This window comes from Sinocyclocheilus grahami, unplaced genomic scaffold, assembly GCF_001515645.1.
Source record: "Sinocyclocheilus grahami isolate Dianchi unplaced genomic scaffold, SAMN03320097.WGS_v1.1 scaffold375.1, whole genome shotgun sequence".
NCBI lineage: Eukaryota > Metazoa > Chordata > Actinopteri > Cypriniformes > Cyprinidae > Sinocyclocheilus > Sinocyclocheilus grahami.
Window position 1 is genome coordinate 154462 of NW_015505554.1, and position 19735 is coordinate 174196.

A 19735-nucleotide genomic window follows, 5' to 3' on the forward strand; every position below is an offset into this window, starting at 1 on the left:
ACAGAAAGCGGCTGTCACAGCATGTGAGTACTAAACTAAGTTCTCTTTCACATAGAAGTTTACGTTAAAAACACACGAGTTACACAAACAGTGGGTTATGTCTGTGAAGGTAAACAGCTGGGAAATAAATCGCATGTTTATTTTAGATCTGTGTGACTGTACATCCAAACACAGAACAGTTAGCATGTTTTGCTCAAACTTTCGCCAAGGCATTAGAGCTCGTATACCGTTGTCGCTTGCGAAATCAAAATGACGGCGTCCCTGGCTGTAAACTTACAGATTAAGGGGCGGTGATATTATAATGAGATCCCTTTGCCACGTCACCAAGGGAGCGAAATCAGACGCGTTCGTTTTCTCAGACGCTTGCAGAAAAAGGCTCACCAAAACAAAGTTACTGGGTTAATCTTTTTCACGTTTCCTTGGTTGGTAGATGCACCGGGGACCTGATTATAGCACTTAAAACCTGGAAAAGTCAGATTTTCATGATATGTCACCTTTAAAAAAAAAAAAAAAAGCAGAATTCTGGCACAAGCCCCTACAGATTCTTGAGTGTGACCCAAATGCACTGGTGCTGGCATGAAACACAAACTTTGTTACCGGTGTGTGAGCGTTGAGATGGTGAGATGAGGAGCACTCTCTCGGAGAGGTCGGCCTGTGTGTTGAGCCAGCGGAGCGGCCCTTGTTCTGCTAGACTTCCTCTCTCCCACATGTCGATGACGACGCATACTCCACCACGACTCTGCAGACTGTCAGCCAGGAGCATCACAGAGCGCTGAAACACACTGTCTACTGCAGGGTACACGAGCAGCACGCGCACAGACTCCGCGCGCCTCGAGCCACGAACCCAGCGGAAGCTTTGACCTGAGAGAGTGATCAGAGTAACATACTAACACACTACTTTTACCGCTTCTGCAGTCTGTGTCCAGAGGCCTGCTCTGCTTTTTCAGGCTCATGAAGATGGATTGGTTTTAGAACAAAGTGACATATATCTAATGCAATAAAGTGACTGCACCTGTATCTCCTGCACCAGCTTAAAGCACTTCACAGTGACATAATCTGAAAGACAAAGGCCCAATCCCAATTCTACCCCTTAGCCCTTCCCCTTTTGTCTCGATTCTCTTTTGGTTGGAGGGGTAGGGGTAAGGGGAAGGGCCAAATAGCCCTTCAAACGAAGATTTTTCGATACCACACTTCAAACGAAGGGGTATGAATTATCTCAGAGTAAACCGGCGTCAGCGGCAAAATGGCTGCCCGAGCGAACAAAAAGACATAAATGCAAGCATTTTTGGCATTAATAAAGATTTTAACGAAAAGTAATCCTTTGTTTTGTTACATTCAATCGTGAGTTCATATTTACGGCCATGTTACTCAAAGAAATGTTTGCAAAAAATCATTAAAGTTTGCTAACGTCATATCATCACTGACATGCAGTATAGTGCCACAACATAGGCTATTTTCATGTCTGATCGGGGCAATAATAACCACCGTAGACATTGAGGAGGGCTAGTACCCCCAATAATTAGAAATCGCTAAACCCTTTTCTGAAATATTGCCAATTCGAGAGAGAGAGAGAGAGATGAAATTTGTGTGTGTGCGTTTCTCTTTTTAGAGTGAGTTTACTTCAAAAACAGCAATTTTATCCTCTAGTTACTGGAAAATATAACGAGCGATTCAATATTTAAACTGTTATTAATAAAAGTCGTGGGGCAGCGTTGACAAGTCTCTTTGCTCCTGGATGTGTGATCTGCGCGATATCTGATTGTGTGTGTGTGTGTGTGTGTGTGTGTGTGTGTCAGTAAGCAGCACATTAATATAGAACGGTAATTAAAGGCTCTAATGCACACCAGCACATATACGTATAGTAGTGGTGTCCCAATTCTTAGGGGAATATTTTCAACCCTACCCCTTGACGCTCTGTTTCAAGGGACAAGGGGAAGGGGAAGGCGGAGGGGTATCAAATAGAATTGGGATTTGGCCAAAATCTGCTGCTCATTTTTGGCTGCTCGCTGTAGATGTTACACTTTCACGTGCACAAGCTCCAGAGTTCATCAATAGCTCTGGATCAAACCCGGAGTTGACAGAAATCGTCTAAACTGTGTGTCAACTCTAAGTCTACTCTGAAACAGGCCACTGGAGATGTGTCCATAATATCTCATATTTCAACTATTATTGACCACATCTCTGTGTGTAGAGGTATAAAATTTGAAAGCAAATTTTAAATCCTTTTCTTTTCACTTACACACGATGCAGCAACAGAGAAGCACGAAGAGAAGCGCCAGCACACATCCAACACCAATGTCCAAAGCAGATCTGTCTGGAATAAAACACCACGAGAGTAAGCACAGAATTGCTCTGAACAGAGAAGCAGTGAAACGAGAAGATGAGTTACAGGATACTCACTCGGACAGTTCACTTTTTGAGCCTCCCATTCACTTGCTTTCTGACAGTCTTTAAAGTGAGGCTTTATCTGCCATTATATAAAACCATATCAATGTTAGTAAAATCCTTCTTTATTATATGTTTATAGCTATTTCTGTTGTATATTTTTTATCTTTTGTCTTTTTTTGGGGTGGGGGTGAGGGGACAGGTCAAGGAGAGACGGGAAGTGAAAGGATACAAAAGGGATGTACAGTGGGGCAAAAAAGTATTTAGTCAGCCACCAATTGTGCAAGTTCTCCCACTTAAAAAGATGAGAGAGGCCTGTAATTTTCATCATAGGTATACCTCAACTATGAGAGACAAAATGAGAAGAAAAAAAATCTAGAAAATCACATTGTAGGATTTTTAAAGAATTAATTGGTAAATTCCTCGGTAAAATAAGTATTTGGTCACCTACAAACAAGCAAGATTTCTGGCTCTCACAGACCTGTAACTTCTTCTTTAAGAGGCTCCTCTGTCCTCCACTCGTTACCTGTATTAATGGCATCTGTTTGAACTCGTTATCAGTATAAAAGACACCTGTCCACAACCTCAAACAGTCACACTCCAAACTCCACCATGGCCAAGACCAAAGAGCTGTCAAAAGACACCAGAAACAAAATTGTAGACCTGCACCAGGATGGGAAGACTGAATCTGCAATAGGTAAACAGCTTGGTGTGACTGAAATATTGCCAATTCGAGAGAGAGAGAGAGAGATGAAATTTGTGTGTGTGCGTTTCTTTTTTTAGAGTGAGTTTACTTCAAAAACAGCAATTTTATCCTCTAGTTACTGGAAAATATAACGAGCGATTCAATATTTAAACTATTAATAAAAGTCGTGGGGCAGCGTTGACAAGTCTCTTTGCTCCTGGATGTGTGATCTGCGCGATATCTGATTGTGTGTGTGTGTGTGTGTGTGTGTGTGTGTGTCAGTAAGCAGCACATTAATATAGAACGGTAATTAAAGGCTCTAATGCACACCAGCACATATACGTATAGTAGTGGTGTCCCAATTCTTAGGGGAATATTTTCAACCCTACCCCTTGACGCTCTGTTTCAAGGGACAAGGGGAAGGGGTAGGCGGAGGGGTATGAAATAGAATTGGGATTGGGCCAAAATCTGCTGCTCATTTTTGGCTGCTCGCTGTAGATGTTACACTTTCACGTGCACAAGCTCCAGAGTTCATCAATAGCTCTGGATCAAACCCGGAGTTGACAGAAATCGTCTAAACTGTGTGTCAACTCTAAGTCTACTCTGAAACAGGCCACTGGAGATGTGTCCATAATATCTCATATTTCAACTATTATTGACCACATCTCTGTGTGTAGAGGTATAAAATTTGAAAGCAAATTTTAAATCCTTTTCTTTTCACTTACACACGATGCAGCAACAGAGAAGCACGAAGAGAAGCGCCAGCACACATCCAACACCAATGTCCAAAGCAGATCTGTCTGGAATAAAACACCAGAATATGTTATGAAATGAATTTTAATTGTTCTTATTTCACTGGAATTTTTGTTTTCAGCAACATTTTGTAAGGTTTTATGATTTACCAGATATCTGTATTGGAAAACAAAACTACTGACGGAGAAAATGACTTCCCACATATTTTGACCAATGAGATTGGATAATGTTTGATTAACACTAGATTAGGGAACACATATTCACTATTAATTGAGAGTTTTCCCTCAATAAACTCCTAATTTGCTGCTTATTGACAGTAAGTAATGCAGTTGTTGTAGGGGTTATGTTTCAGTATGGGGTAGGATTAAGGGATCTAGAATATGGTCATGCATTAATATGTGCTTTATAAATACTAATAAACTGCCAGATTGCTAGTAATACGCATGCTAATAAGCAACTAGTTAATAGTGAAGAGTGTTCTCTAATTCATAATAATTAATCTTATAAAACATCTATCAATTTCTAGCCACTGAAAAATGTCCATGACATTTCCGTTAAATGTCATGGACATTTCAATTCAAGGTTCAAGGTTTTTTTCTTGACCGAATAACCCTGCATGCATTCTAATAAAGCATATATTATTTTGAGGCTATATGATGTGCATCACAGACATCATTCGGGTAAAGATTAGGTCTTATTTTATAGTTACCCTTATCTTAAGGTCTTCACAGGGACCCATGTATTCCATGTATTCTAGTTCCACTTCACATTTTTCTACTTTGCATTCCTGCAAGACAAAGAAACACATATGAAAAAAATGACTGCACAGACTTTTCCACTTGTTTTTCACTTGTTTATACTTAAAACAAGTGAAAATAATCTGCCAGTGCAGCGTATGCAATATACACAAGTAAATATAGCAAATTTATTTAAATGTTTTTTTCGGTGACGCGCCACACACATATAATTTTTTCCACTCAATTATGTCGTAATAACGAGATGCCATGTCGTTAAAACGACAACTTTTTCTCGTTAAACGACATCTTTTCTCATAATAACGTTACGTTGTTAAAACTGCATAATTATCTCGTTAACCCTCAAGCATCCTTCGTATAGCAGCCCTTAATTGGTCCTTAGTGGATCAATTTGGCCATATCACTATCTTCCATAAAATAAAAAACTATCAATTTATGCAATTTTTGTGATTTTTTTTTACCTCTAAAAGTACCATATTTTTATGTTATATTCAATATTTATTTTACTTCAGTGTGTATATGTATATATATATATATATGAATTTGGCTGTATTACACAATGGCTACATATACTGTAGGCTGAAATAATTGTTGTAATGAACTTAACCTCTTAAGTTTTAGATTTGATCACAAGTTAAAATTGTAGAATAAAAAAAATTAAAAAAACACATTTGTGTTGGGTGAGACTTAAGACGACGTGGATCAGCTGAGCTGACTGACGTGACCTGATGTGACGCTGAGCTTGACTTTTGTCATATTTTCCAGCTGGTTGAAGTGTTGATTTGTCCTTTGAATTAGTTTTTGCATGAAATGAAATATTGAGGAGAAACATACCCCTTTCCCTCCAACAGGTTTTAGCAGTAGATGTGTGCTGTTTGTCAGTACGATGGTGTGTCTCTCCGCCACGAGACTCGTATTGAAGCTCACCACTATTTTATCTCCATGAAGCACTGAATAAATGTCAGCATTCCACTGAACTTCAGCTAGCAAGTCAATCAAACAGAAGAACAGTCAGTCGCCAAAACACTGAACAGCATGTTATGAAACCACTAGCACTGTGTATTAAACTTCATTGTGTGAATGATGCCTCAAATCATGTGTGCTGCTGTTATTGAACTCATCAGATGCACAGTTTTCGCCTTTCCACCTCGATCACAAGCTTACCTTGACATCAGAGCTGTGTCTGAAATGTATATAGTCCACTATTTCAGACATTAACACATTTAGAAGTGAGTTTGCATGTTGACCCTGTGGAGCTCTGGTTTTCCCCACAAACCAAAGACATGCAGTATAGGTGAACCGGAGACACTAAATAGTGTGAGAGTGAATGCGTGAGTCTATTAATTGAATGAAATGGACTATATAACATTCACTAATAGGGAATAATGAACGAGGAGATATAGCACAGAATATTGCAGACTTGATGCCAACTCGAACATCATGGCAGTGCATTTTCCACGTCTGAGCACCACTCTCATTTGCATATAATATTTCAGGAAGTGCCTGTAGATCTCAAATGAAACTTTAAACACAATGGGTGGAAGCTCATCGATCTGATGGCATTCCTGCATTCCTGTCTGTCTCTAATAATGTCTCGCCACATAGAAAAGAGGAGATAAAAGAAGTGGCTATAAGAACAAATAAATCTAACCTGTTTGGGTCATCTTTTCATATTCTTCATTCGCCTCATCAGACGGTGTTGGAATATTATAGGCAGATATGTCATAACTGGTTGAAGGACAAACAGATACATTTGGCACAGTGAAACTGAACCATAACTGTCAATCAAGAGAAGGAAAAGATTAGGACACAGAATCAATTACGCTGTATAACAAACGAACAAAAAAGCAACTTTTAATTGGTTAACAGTACTTTCCCTTACTATGCATGGCGTGTTGTAGTACTAACAGGGCAAGTGTAATTGTACAGTAAAATACTGTTGAATGTACAGTTTTTGGAAGAAAAAAGAACAAGTCATTTATGATTAAAAATAAATCAATAAAAATTATATTGACATTCCCAGAAGTGACTCATTTGATTTGTTGAAATAACTATCTTTCTTCTTAGGTTTTTCTTATCAGTCATGTACATTAGGGTTTATGTCACATCTTGTGTTGTTAAATGAATGTTTAATTCATTATTAATTTAGTGTCAAGTGTGTTACCGTGTGTCACGATTTCGGTTCATGGACTTCCGTTTATTCACCACCAGATGTCACCCTTTCCATTACATTGACTCTCGCACTACACAAACTGTTGCATAGCTCCCCGGACTACATTTCCCATCATTCTTTGCACAATTTGCACACTGCCCTGATTGCACTCATTTCACACAGCTGTTTTTAATTACCTCACTCATTATATAACACCCACTCTTACCACATTTCTCTGCTGAGTATTGTTTAGCCTGTACCCCTTTCTGAGTCTCCGTGTTTTCCTAGTTTTGCCTTGCCTTGTCTGTTTTCTCCGGTTTTGATCTTTGCCTGTTTTCCTGGATTCCTCCCTTTAGCCTTGCAGTAAAAAGTAATGCATTGCAATATTGCTTTACTCCATGAAAAAGTAACTAATTACGTTACTTAGTTACTTTTTATGGAAAGTAATGTGTTACGTTACTTTTGCGTTACTTTTTAAGTCTGGACAGGGCTTGCTTGTTTGTTTTTAAAAATAAAAAAAGTTATATTTTTGGCAAATATAAAAGCCTTTTCACACCAAAAGTGAAATGAATAAACCTCAGGCTGAAGGGAAAGTACATTTACGTCTGTACAGTAGAATGCAGAAGAAGACATTTCAGCACACTTCAGCAATAAAAAAAGACACACAAATGTTTGTCTAGAGTAATTTGTGCTTATTAGTACGGTTGAACTGGATCATCGAAGATCAGAAGCAAAGCAATTGGTTGATATTTGTGTTGTTTAACATTTAATTATTGCAGGTTTGCATCATATTCTGAGTTGCATTATTTGTATTCATTTTGAGGAATACTGAATCTGTGTTTTTTTGAGTGAGGGAGATTAATTAATGCATATTCATATTTATTTTAGAACTACAGTAACATCATCTGATTTCTCTCAACATGGGGACAGGAGAGCTGTCAGTCAATAAATTGGAAAAAAAGTAACTTGCGTTACTTATTTGAAAAAGTAACTCAGATATTCTCTTGTAAATTAAAAAGTAATTTTACTAGTTACTTTTGAAAAAAAGTAATCTGATTACGTAACTCGCGTTACTTGTAATGCGTTACCCCCAACACTGCTGATGACTAGTAGTTCAGTTCAGAATTTCTGTCCTTTCTTTACCTGTTCTTGACCAGTGAGGTTGATTTGCTCGGAGGTAAATGGAGGCTGGTACTGACATCTGTAATGTGAGTCAGACTCTCTAGAAAGTGTTATCCATGTGCCAATAAGACTGTGAATGCTGCCTAAGAAGACAATGTTCAAATTGACACATATTATGTCCAACTCCAAAATATTCACTCTTAACATTTGCAATTTATAGCCTCATAAATTTACAGCCTTTGCCATTCACACTGGCTTTTACCTGCTCCCATGATGCAACACAAACAACATATACACATCATTAAAAGTGGTAGATGGCCACTGTCCGACAAATTTCAGCTTAACTGCAAACCATCTGCTGAAGTCATATAGTGAGATTTGTAGAGCGGTGTGATCTGATGTGAAACTAATGTGATCAGCTGGAATTGTGTCTAATCAGGCTTTTCTCTTTTCCGTTTGCAAAAAGCATTTTTCATGATTCTGCAGTTTTTAATCACATGTTACTTTTCAGCATATAGTGTAATTTAACAGTTTCATTAAACACTTCGTAAAGTGTCACACGTCATTCCAGCCATAAGGGAATAATATAGACACATTTTTACCAAGTGAACATTTTTCTGAAACCAATGCTGTTCATTCAAGTGCCATCATTCACCTCATTACTGACGGCCCTGCTGGGACGTTTAAGACGATCCCTCTGAATCATGAAGCAGCATCTGATGGCACTCAGCATCACATCAATCAGACAGCTCATTTCAAACCGGACGTCAGTCGTTATCTTGAAAAGAATGAGCAGCACTTCCTCCTTCACCAAAACTACTTCTGCCACAGGACCAGTGATAACCCAAGGCTTGTTTTTCATAAAACATCCTACAATTACCTGATAATGAAAAAACCCTAAATGATGAAACATTCTGTAACAAGCGATATCTCTGACGGATGTCAAACTGACGTGCATACAAAATATTTCAACAATCATTGCTTTCTACTAACAAAACCATCTTGTGTCAGTTCATTAAATAAATAAGTAAAATACAAAAGTAACTTTTTCATCAAATGTGTTTTAAAATGATAACACAATGTAACATTACATTTTGATGCTTCTTCTGTAATTCTGTGGTGCTAATTATTATTGTACTATCTATTTTCATGTAGCATCAATATTTTGGTAAATATTTAGGTCGGGAATAGAATAACTTCTGTCTTTAACTATGAAACATTGATTTATTACAGATGACTTTTTACTAATTTTGTATGATTTATTTATTTATTTGACAAATTTCGATTTTGCAAAGATGGGAAAATTCTAGAACATTCCAGAATATTCTGGGACTAGTCATAAAAGACAAAAATCATCCAGCATACAACACTCCTGAAATTTTGGACGACTCACTTTTGCCAACTGTTTATGTTAAACTTGTTTTTAGCTCAGAATTATGCTTGTACCATGTAATTTTTTATCATGAGTAATAACAGATTAGCTTGTATAAATTGTCAACATCATTTTTTTATTTTTAGTTTTTATGAGCACTGTTAATGATACACAAAAATCATGTGATTTCGTATTCAGCATGTCAAACTTCATAAAGAAACATTAAAAATAAAACTTTTATAAAAAATTTGTTTCACTGTGTAATTAATATGGGTATAATTGATCACGTACATAATATTGCACATCAAGTGAATCTTAGTTTCCCATAATTCCATCAATGACTATTTCTCATGAATTCCAAAAAGACATTTATTCACCAACCAGAAAAGAGACCTGTGTATGACTGAATAAACTCAGAAAGAATCAAAACCACACAGAACTAAAAAAAAAACAAATCACTTACTGTGATGTCACTTACTATCAATATTAATAGACCATCTTAAAATGAGAGAGGTTTGAGATTCGCTCAGCTCCGCAGTCAGCTCATGTAAGGGTGAAGGGTTCGATTTATGGCTTTCAAACCATTCGTTGGGTATTTCATTCTCTAAAAAATACATACATACAAATAAATAAATAATAAGAAGAAAGAAAGAAAGAAAGAAAGAAAGAAAGATGTATTTTAACACTTACCATCTTTGTTACATGTGGCAACCTGTGAATATCAAAAGAGATATATGGTTTAATTAAGCTCTGATCAAATGATTTTTATAAAAATATTTCTGCTATGAGATGACAGTGTACTTACTATACCGAGAGAACTGCTGTCTGAAGTTGTCCACTGGATTAAAAAGAAAAAAGCAACAATTTCCCTCATGCAGTCTAGAAGTTCCATTTGAACAGACCTGAACACAAATCTCTGTTGAAATGAGCCGTGGCTCTGCTTTTATATCTTCTCCAACAGAAAACGCCCACACACCACATGCACACAGCAGCAGATTGTCATCAGCCGCTCACAAATCACACAACAGTTCATGACTGTACTGCTGTCTTCCAGAAATCCCTCCTCATAGAAAACATTAAGTCACCTTTATTTATATAGCGCTTTATACAATACTGATTGTGTCAAAGCAGCTTTACAGTGTTAAACAGGAAAATAGTTTGTCAATAATGCAAGAGGACAATAACAAAGAGTCATTTTTCAGCTAAAGTCAGTTCATTGATGATTGAGTGATGTCATCATCCAGTTCAGCTCTCGGCCAATAGTGTCTGTGCAATCAGTCAAGCGTCTCCAACTAAGCAAGCCAAAGGCAACAGTGGCAAAAAACCAAAACTCCATCGGTGACAGAAATGGAGAAAAAACCTTGGGAGAAACCAGGCTCAGTCGGGGGCCAGCTCTCCTTTGGACAGACGAAACCAGCATGATATGGTTTAATGCCAGGCTGCAACACAGGTCAAATTGTGCAGAGGACTCGTATGGTTCCTGTGGTCTTGTGCCGATGGTTGTCAAGGTGATGAGGTCTTCACAGGGGATCTGTCTCTGGGACGCATCTAGTTGACATGGTCTCTGCTGATATTCAGGGCTGTAGAGGTCGTCTCTAGGTGCTGATCCACCATCTGATCTGGATATGGACTGGATCTGTATGGCTACGGTGACCACGGAATAAGATTGAAAGAGACTAATATTAGCGTAGATGCCATTCTTCTTATGATGCAGCGAGTAAATCTGGTGTTATGAGAAGTGTTCCCAGAAATAATATCTATCTAGTTAATTTAATGTCAATTTCATTTAAAATGACTCTAGAATGTTTACTAATGTTAATTCATATTTAATAGTATATTCTTATAAGATTACTGATCAATCATGAATAAATGGTTCACAGATGACCATTTTACATTAAGGTACAATTTTGCAGGTGAAGTTTATATCTCATGAATATAAATTTCAAGTTCGCTGGAGTCCATCCAAGATTAAGGATCACTGAAAAATAATTAAATATAAAGTCAAGTCATCTTTATTACTATAGCGATTCATACAATACAGATTTGGTCAAAACAGCTTCAGAGTGATAAAGAGGAAAATAACAGAATCAATTATGAAAATGTAACTAAATTGAACTATGGACACAGTTCCAGTGGCGGCTGGTGCAAAATTTTCTAGGTAGGGCACCACATCCAACAATTGTAGCATACATCCCAGTATAACAAAAGGAAAAATATTAAGACTTGAAACATTCTAAATAAAGATAATTGTTTTACCACATTCGAAATTAAGTTTGAGGATGATTCCTACAAAACTGTATTTTCTGCAATTCTGTTTTTTTTTTTTTTTTTCATAGTTCACAGTTCATTTTCTATTGTCTAACTACAAGTCAAGCTGCAATACCAAACAGGACCACACGGAGATGCCAACAAACCAATATACCAGTTGCCTCAACCTGACTGAATATAAATCTATATATGGATTGATTCAGAATTATTAAACAGAGCAAAACACAATTAAAAAAAGCAAATAAAAACATTCTGAATGTGGTGATCTGAAGGCGGCTCGACATGAGCAGTGAACAGTTCCTCTGTCAGAGTGAGTGTTGATGATGCCCATATGTTTATAGTGGCGAGGCTACATAAGTAGCACTGACCCACCCAGATTGACGGCTGGCCCGCCCAATCAAATGAGGGAAGAAGAATAATCCTTCATACATTACAGTCTCCACTTTTACACAGACATGCCCTCTTTTTGGACCTAAAAAAATGTGTCCAGCATTTTTTAATCGATTTCTAAATTGCCCAAAACGTCCGGGATTCGGGTTTTCATTGTTTGAAAACAATGAAAACCCGCTCCTGCGACCTGTATGTTCCGCTCCCAAGATTCTTGTGTCCAGTCTCGCCCGCTCCCGCAAACATTCTAAAATTGCATAGAATTTTCGCATATCAGGGAGCCACTATCAATATGCGGAGTACAATCTCTTTTGAATGAGCGCTCGCTGTTCACTTTCGATTTCGCGTTCACGCGTGATCTGTGCAAAGGAAGCACATCTTATGAGACAGGATATTTTTCAATGAGCTCAGGATCTGTTGGAGCAGCAAATCCTCCAGTATGATCTTGTTAGTCATCTCTCCTCTCAACCAGTGATCAGTGAAATCTGAATTCCTGTCAACCCTCCCGTTTTTCCCGGGATTCGGGGATTACCATTCTATCTTGCTATCATCCGGTTTAAATATTTTCCCATGTTTCTCCCATATTTTTAATCTTTCTATAAAAAAAAAATCCCTCTGGGCATATTTTATATGTTTGCTACATTCGCTTCCAGTAAAACTCCCATAATTTGTAATGGGCCAAACCTCATATGAAAAATCATGTGTGAGAGGTGAGTCCACCAAAGGTTGTCCAGTTGCCAGATATTGTTTGAAATGCATCTTTCTCACACGATCAACGCATATAAATTTCAATCCATTTGTCCCCTCAACTTGGCAACCTACAGCCCAGTGATGCTATTGATATGTGCGCAGGGGCCTGTTTCAGTTAGTCTGACTTATTTTGAACCAAATCAACTGACAATATGTCAGACTAACTGAAGTAAGCCTGGCTTATTTGGTAAAATCGTTTTATGAAACAGGCCCCAGGTAGTACCGCGGGAAGGAAACAATGATCACTGGTAGAAATGGGAAGAGAAGGTGGTGCTCCAGTGAAAAAAACTAAATATACATGTAAATTGAGATAGCATACACTTCAAAAGGCTATGGTTTAATTGATTAAATATGAGCGCTGCAAGTTTCAAAGTCAGGTGCTGTGCTGCTTTGTACTGCAGTTACAGGGGAAATGTCTAATGTCTAAAGCGCCACCTGCTGGCAGAGAATGAATTTGCATTTTTTAATAAGCCCTTCTGCTCTGTTCAGACCAAAGCCAAAAACTACCCTTATTTTTACGCCGAAAACACGCAGTTATAAATGTGAACTGGTGAATCGACAAGAAGATAATGAATTATAAAACTCTAAAGATATAGCCTACACTAAGATATATTTATGTTACTAAATGAATATAATTGTTTTATAATAATTGTTTAAATTAATATAAAAATAATATAATATAATATAAAAATTGTTACTGTCTAATGTCTAAAGCGCCTTTTCCTTTGTGACTGTTTACGAAGTCAGTAAGTCTATAATGACTAGCGTTGTAAACAGTGTTGGGGAAAGTTACTTTTAAAAGTAATGCATTACAATGTTGCGTTACTCCATAAAAATGTAACTAATTTTCCTTTGTGACTGTTTACGAAGTCAGTAAGTCTATAATGACTAGCGTTGTAAATAGTGTTGGGGAAAGTTACTTTTAAAAGTAATGCATTACAATGTTGCGTTACTCCATAAAAATGTAACTAATTACGTTACTTAGTTACTTTTTATGGAAAGTAATGCGTTACGTTACTTTTGCGTTTTCCTTTTTAAATCTGGACAGGGTATTTTAGAACTACAGTTACAACTGATTTCTCTCAACATGGGGACAGGAGAGCTGTCAATCAATAAATTGGGGAAAAAGTAACTCAGATATTCTCTTGTAAATTAAAAAGTAATGCTTACTAGTTACTTGAAACAAGTAATCTGATTACGTAACTTGCGTTAATTGTAATGCATTACCAGATTTTAAAACACTGGCCATCATACACTCACCGACTTTTTTAATAGTCACAGAGGAAAAACTGGCCATCATACATTAAAGTCTGGTAGTGTATGATCCTCAGTCGTTTAAAATCGTTCCGGTCACAAAAATCACACGAAATTTGCATCCTTATTTTTATCTCATGTAGGCTATTGTAAAATGATTTTTGAAAGAGGCACTGACTGAGGTCCACCCTATGTTACCCAGGTCCACTCAATTTAAAATTTCTGGCCTCGCCACTGATATAAACACCACTGGCCGCAGAAAACTCCTATAAAAACAAGCTTCTTCAGCGAGTGTCCATTAGAAAACACCTGCCAGACATGTGATCATACTGTGCTATCAGAGAGCGCACATGAATGGTCTGTTTGTTTGCTCACTAATAGGCCTGATAACGGAATCGCGCGTCTATTTGTACGATTGCTGTATGCCACTGTAATCATCTTTACCTCCATTACAATCATCATCCATCTAAACTTCACTGGTGAGATATTGGTTTGCTTAATTCAGCCCTACTGACTTCAGCTTAAAGATCATTAATAGAGGTATGTTTGTTCCCTCCAATCGCTGCACAAGTTAAGGTTATGTATGATGATGAAATCACGTTAGTGCTAGCCCGAAAAAAAATCTTTCTATGGAAGTCTACAGTATTAACCCTCTGGGCGATTCTCGCCCAAAAAGGGGCGGTACTCCACAGAACGTGGCTTGATGCTGATTGGACTATATATCCAGAGCTATGATCCAGGGGCAGAATAAAGTCAAATAGGGCCTACAGCATTAACACTGTAGTTGAATGTGATGAAAAAAAACCTCCCTCTCTTTCATTTGTTGGTGATGAGAAGTGTCTGCAGAGATTATCTTACGATAGAGAGAGGAGAGGGTCTGTATTACTTACTATTGGAGAAAGCATACGGTCAACTTAGATAACGTGTGCCTTAATAACCAATCACAATACCTTGACGTCATTGAATTTCTGGAATGAATTTCCATAGGAATGAATGAGAAGTGCCGTAAGCTGAATCATTGACATCCATTCAAAAAAACGACCTCTGGTCTCCTTTCCCACGTACTGGCAAACCGGAAGCATTAGCTTAAGCCGTTATGCTTTTTTGGCTAAAGGTTGCAGGCTTGCCTTTTAGTGGCTTTGCCGTCTGACTAAAGCGGCAACCTTCTGGTCTCTCTCATGAAACCAGCACGGAAGTGACTTAAACTGCAATTCATCGACTGGCCGCTAGAGACTGGCTCCAAAAGGGAGTCAATCCCATAGGCCCCCCATGTTAAAACGCCCAACTTTACAGCAGAAAAAAAAATTTTACAGTCTGGTACAAAAAGTGGTTTTGGTCTATATAGCAAATTTTGCCCTTCATGACAATTGTAAGGGGGTGAATTTTTTTTTTTAAACTCATCCGTTTAAATTATATTAAGCCTTAAAGTTCTGCATAATTAAGGGCGTAGCCACTTGAGTGACAGGTGGATTGCCGCTGCTGTCACCACCGTCGAGCGAGGTGGGCGTGGTTTCAGCAACCAGCTCCACCCACGTCCCGCCTCTTTGCCCGTTTTCGATTATCCAGGAGTGACGCGAGGTGACGCGCTGCCAAGATGGCGACGGCCGGCTCCGCCCACTTTAGGCTTCAAAAATGCTCTTCAGAAACCTACGGGTGACATCACGGACACTTCATCCATGTTTTTATTCAGTCTATGGTCTGCGTCGCCCTGTCGCCCCAATGAAGAAACCGACCCTGCAGAGTTCAGATTCTGCTGAGAAGCAGCTCTATAAAAGACAATCGAGTCATTATTTAGCTCAAGTCAGTTCAGTGTTGATTCAGTTCCACAGTGTGGAGTTCATCCATCTGGAAGTTCTTTTTACCGATTACCATTAGTAAGACGTGGAAAGAAAAGTAATATGAATCATGAGACATTAATGAGCCAAAACACAAACACAACACACTCCAGTCTCACCATGACAATATATTTCTGTTATATACTATGTACTATTATATAGTATATACTATTATTACTATTGTACTATGACTATTATACTACTATACTACTATTATAGTATGTACTATTATATTCTATTATGATTCAAATAAGTATGAATTAAGAGTATTTATTAAGCAGTTATAATATTGTTAAAATGCCTCCCTGTTTGGCAGGTAGCTGTGTTAAAGTCATCCTTTTTAAATTATGCAGTTATTCTACCACAAATATCCTCCTTATAGCACAATGTGATGCATCTCTGTCTCCCGTTGTGATATTCAGATTCTGATTATAACTCTAAGAAAATGTAGGGTTAGCCAGATACGGGCAGACCTAATTACAACAAGAATTATTTGCCTAATCTTCAGATCCACTGAGCGGCAGAAACAGAAGGATAGTCTTGAATTCAGTTGTCTGATTATGAAACCTCAACTTCCACAGGGTTTTTGGCCAATTAGGAAGGTCTCACACACACACACACACACACACATTCCCTGCTATAGATGAATGTGTGCTGGAAGTGTGAGTCAGATAATAGTACTGCCTATTCTTTCTTATGACTGATTTGTGCTATGGACTATGTATGTTTAATCTGGATTTCCAAGTAGAAAATATTTCATCTTTGGGATACGAATGTAGTAATTTCAGACTGGTTTTCTTTTTATTTTATTTTATTATTTTCTTTCTTTCTTTCACGGGAGAATGAGGCTGTGATTAGTTAAACTGATTAACTATTCAGTGAGCCATTGATTGGTCTGAGCCCTAATCATATAACCATGCTCAGATTTTGTGTTTGTTGCCACTGGACAAAAATGGAGTTGGTGCTTATGGTGCATACATAAAATATAAGTTTATGTAATGAATGAATGATGTCAGATGTTTGTTTATATTATTAAGTGTAGATACTGTATGTCTTCCTTTTGTTTCATTAATAATCAGTAATTTGGAACACATTTGTCAGATTTGATGATATCACAAATATAGTTTCTATTTATGTTTTTTATTTATTGATTGATTTGTTTTATTATTTAAAGCAAACAAACAAACAAACAAGCAATGTGTTTCTACAATTCTACAGTAAATTCACTGTAACAGGGCTGACGAGACGTGAGACGTGTGGATCCATCTGCAGGCTTTATTAAAGAGACGTGGTATAACAGGCAGGGTCAAAACAATGGCAAACAGGTATATGGCGGGCAAAACACAAGAATAGTCACCGGGCTAGCGTGGGTCACCGATCAGCAGACAGAATCAAAGGGGCGAGACGAGAGGGAGAAATCCAAGAAAACAGGCAAAGATCAGAAACCGCAAAAACAGGCAAGGCAAAACAAGGAAAACACGGAGACTCGGAAAGGGGTACAGGCTAAACAATACTCAGCCGAGAAAGGTGGTTAGAGTGGGTGTTATATAGTGAGTGAGGTGATTAGAAACAGCTGTGTGCAATGAGTGCAATCAGGGCAGGGTGAAAATTGTGCAAAGAATGATGGGATATGTAGTCCAGGGTGCTATGCAACAGTTTGTGTAGTGCGAGAGTCAATGTAATGGAAAGTGTGACATCTGGTGGTGAATAAACGGAAGTCCATGAACTGAATTCGTGACATTCACATTCAATAAGTTGTCACCGGTGTGTAGTTTTTAACAGTCACTCAATTTGTGAACTGCAAAGGGAAGGGAAAAAAAAGTAGGGAAAAAGTGGCAAGACATCACTGATGGATGAAACACTATCTTGGAAGGACCATCTGCAAGACTGCAAGGTTTTGCATTTTTATGTAAAACTTTTAATATTATTGGAGCTAAATTCTAAATAACAAATTATAATTTGTGCATTATGTGATCCTTTAGTGTGATAAAGATATTTGGTTTACTGGTATATGTTTTCTTGCTATCATCTAGGGCTTGAGCACGAGAATTGATTGGACAGATTCAAATCTCATAGTTTCATAGCTAGCATTTCATATCATTCATATAATTTCACAATTTTTTACACAATTTCACCTTTTTTACACAATTTTACAAAATTGCATCTTGCTTAGAAATGACATACATTTGTCCGTGTTGTCTTGGGTGTCATATTTATGTTCTTCTCTGACACTGTAGCTTCCCACAAGTAAGCTACAAAAAATATAAATTTCATAATACTTTTGTTAGTCAGAATTTTTAGTTTAATAAACTGCATTTTTATGGCAAATTTTTATATTTAAGAACGTATATAAGTCTTGGACAACAATGGGTAAAAAACGATCATAGCTGTCTGTCTTGGTTGGAAAATACATGAATGCATTAAAGGGGTCATATGATGCCATTTCAAGTTTTCCTTTCTCTTTGGAGTGTTACAAGCTCTTGGTGCATGAAGAAGACCTGTAAAGTTGCAAAGAATAAAGTCTCAAATCCAAAGAGATATTCTTTATAAAAGTTAAGAGTCAACCACACCTACCTAAAACGGCTCGTTCTAACACGCCCCCACATGTCTACCTCACGATGTGGGAAGATTTGCATAACGCCGGCCAAATGTTCACGCAAAGAAAGAAGGCGTAACTTTTATTCTCGTTGTAGTATTGTTGCTGCCACCACCATGTCGTGAAGACGCTGTGTGTTTCATTGTGAAAGCGAAACTACTTTGTTTGGTCTTCCAAAAGAGGACGATATCCGCTTTGTCATGCCTAGAGCTGATCTGTGCTGGTCGCTGAGGGAATACATCAACTTTTACCGTGGACAAAGTGGAGTACAGCCCGCCTCAGCTCACTCTATCCCGGCCTCAGCGCACGCTAAGCCAGGGCTTCCCCTCACGCTAGGCTGCTGTGTTTTTCGTTGCCACTGATGATTCAAACGTGAGTTTTGAGCAGTGTAGAGTAGCACTTGTTGTTTGTCATTTCTCCGATCACAAATGCAGACAGAGTTTTATGTTTATGCGGCGCGATGCAACGCAACGCAACGCATAAAAAGACAGTATAAGTCATTATAATCAGTAATTATGTCCCCACTGGATGCAACGAATGCCTCGTTTGTAATGGGTTTTAATGTGGTCTCGTCACTCCGGCAGGACAGGGCATCACAGTATGGTGAGGGGCGTAACATTTCCGTCACACGCTTGAGGTATTCGGCCAATCACAACGCACTGGATAGCTGGCCAATCACAGCACACCTCGCTTTTCAGACTGATGAGCTTTGTAAAAATCGAAGCGTTTCAGAAAGGCGGGGCATAGAGGAGAAACAATAATGTACAGTATGTGGAAAATAATGTGTTTTTTGAACTTTAAACCGCATAAACACAATTCATTACACCAAATACACAAAATAATGTTCTTTTTAGCAGCATCATATGACCCCTTTAAGGACAGTCCAGCGTGGGAGGGGCTAAACATAGACTCTGCCCACAGCACAGCAGGACAGTCGAGTGGGAGGAGTTACACTCAGAGTCCTTCCACACCTCTCCAGTTCAGCTGTGCGCACTGGACGAAGAGCACTACACGGCAAGCTGTTTTTCAGTCTGTGGTCACCTATGCTTCTAACTTCCTGATATAGGAAACAGCAACAGCTGTTGTGATTGTGCGGCTTTCGCTGTACTATCCGCTCAAGGTCTGTTGTTTTGACAGGAAAAGTTGCACAACAACGCCTAACAAAACAGCAATGCAGACTGTTGGAGACGCACTCGTGGAATGTTGCACTGTTCTGTGCGATAAAAAAGAAACAAGTACTAAACAACTCAAACCCATCGACAAAAGGCAGAACATTTAGAAGTAAAAGATATAAAAGTGAAGGGCCTGGATGTGTCTTGTTTGTTGTGAATCAACGATCAAAGATCTCAAGTCACCCAATCCTGTGATCGCTGTTGGAGTCCTATCATCTTATTGAATCAGTCCTGAAGCATTGATCATAA

At 38.2% G+C, this 19735-nt stretch overlaps 1 protein-coding gene across 1 annotated transcript in view; it reads right to left on the bottom strand.

Annotated features, from left to right (window-relative positions):
• Window positions 1-10123, bottom strand: part of LOC107549555 (interleukin-17 receptor B) — a 16715-nt gene extending 6592 nt beyond the window's left edge. Inside the window, exons 1-10 of the mRNA XM_016230685.1 lie at window positions 10030-10123; window positions 9915-9936; window positions 9703-9828; window positions 7874-7995; window positions 6230-6356; window positions 5413-5561; window positions 4533-4610; window positions 2401-2467; window positions 2240-2314; window positions 557-861 (exon numbers count right to left, since the gene is read on the bottom strand). Coding sequence (XP_016086171.1) covers window positions 557-861; window positions 2240-2314; window positions 2401-2467; window positions 4533-4610; window positions 5413-5561; window positions 6230-6356; window positions 7874-7995; window positions 9703-9828; window positions 9915-9936; window positions 10030-10116 — 1158 coding nt within the window. The 5' untranslated portion in view covers window positions 10117-10123. The remainder of the gene's footprint in view (window positions 1-556; window positions 862-2239; window positions 2315-2400; window positions 2468-4532; window positions 4611-5412; window positions 5562-6229; window positions 6357-7873; window positions 7996-9702; window positions 9829-9914; window positions 9937-10029) is intronic.
• Window positions 10124-19735: the final 9612 nt, after the last annotated feature.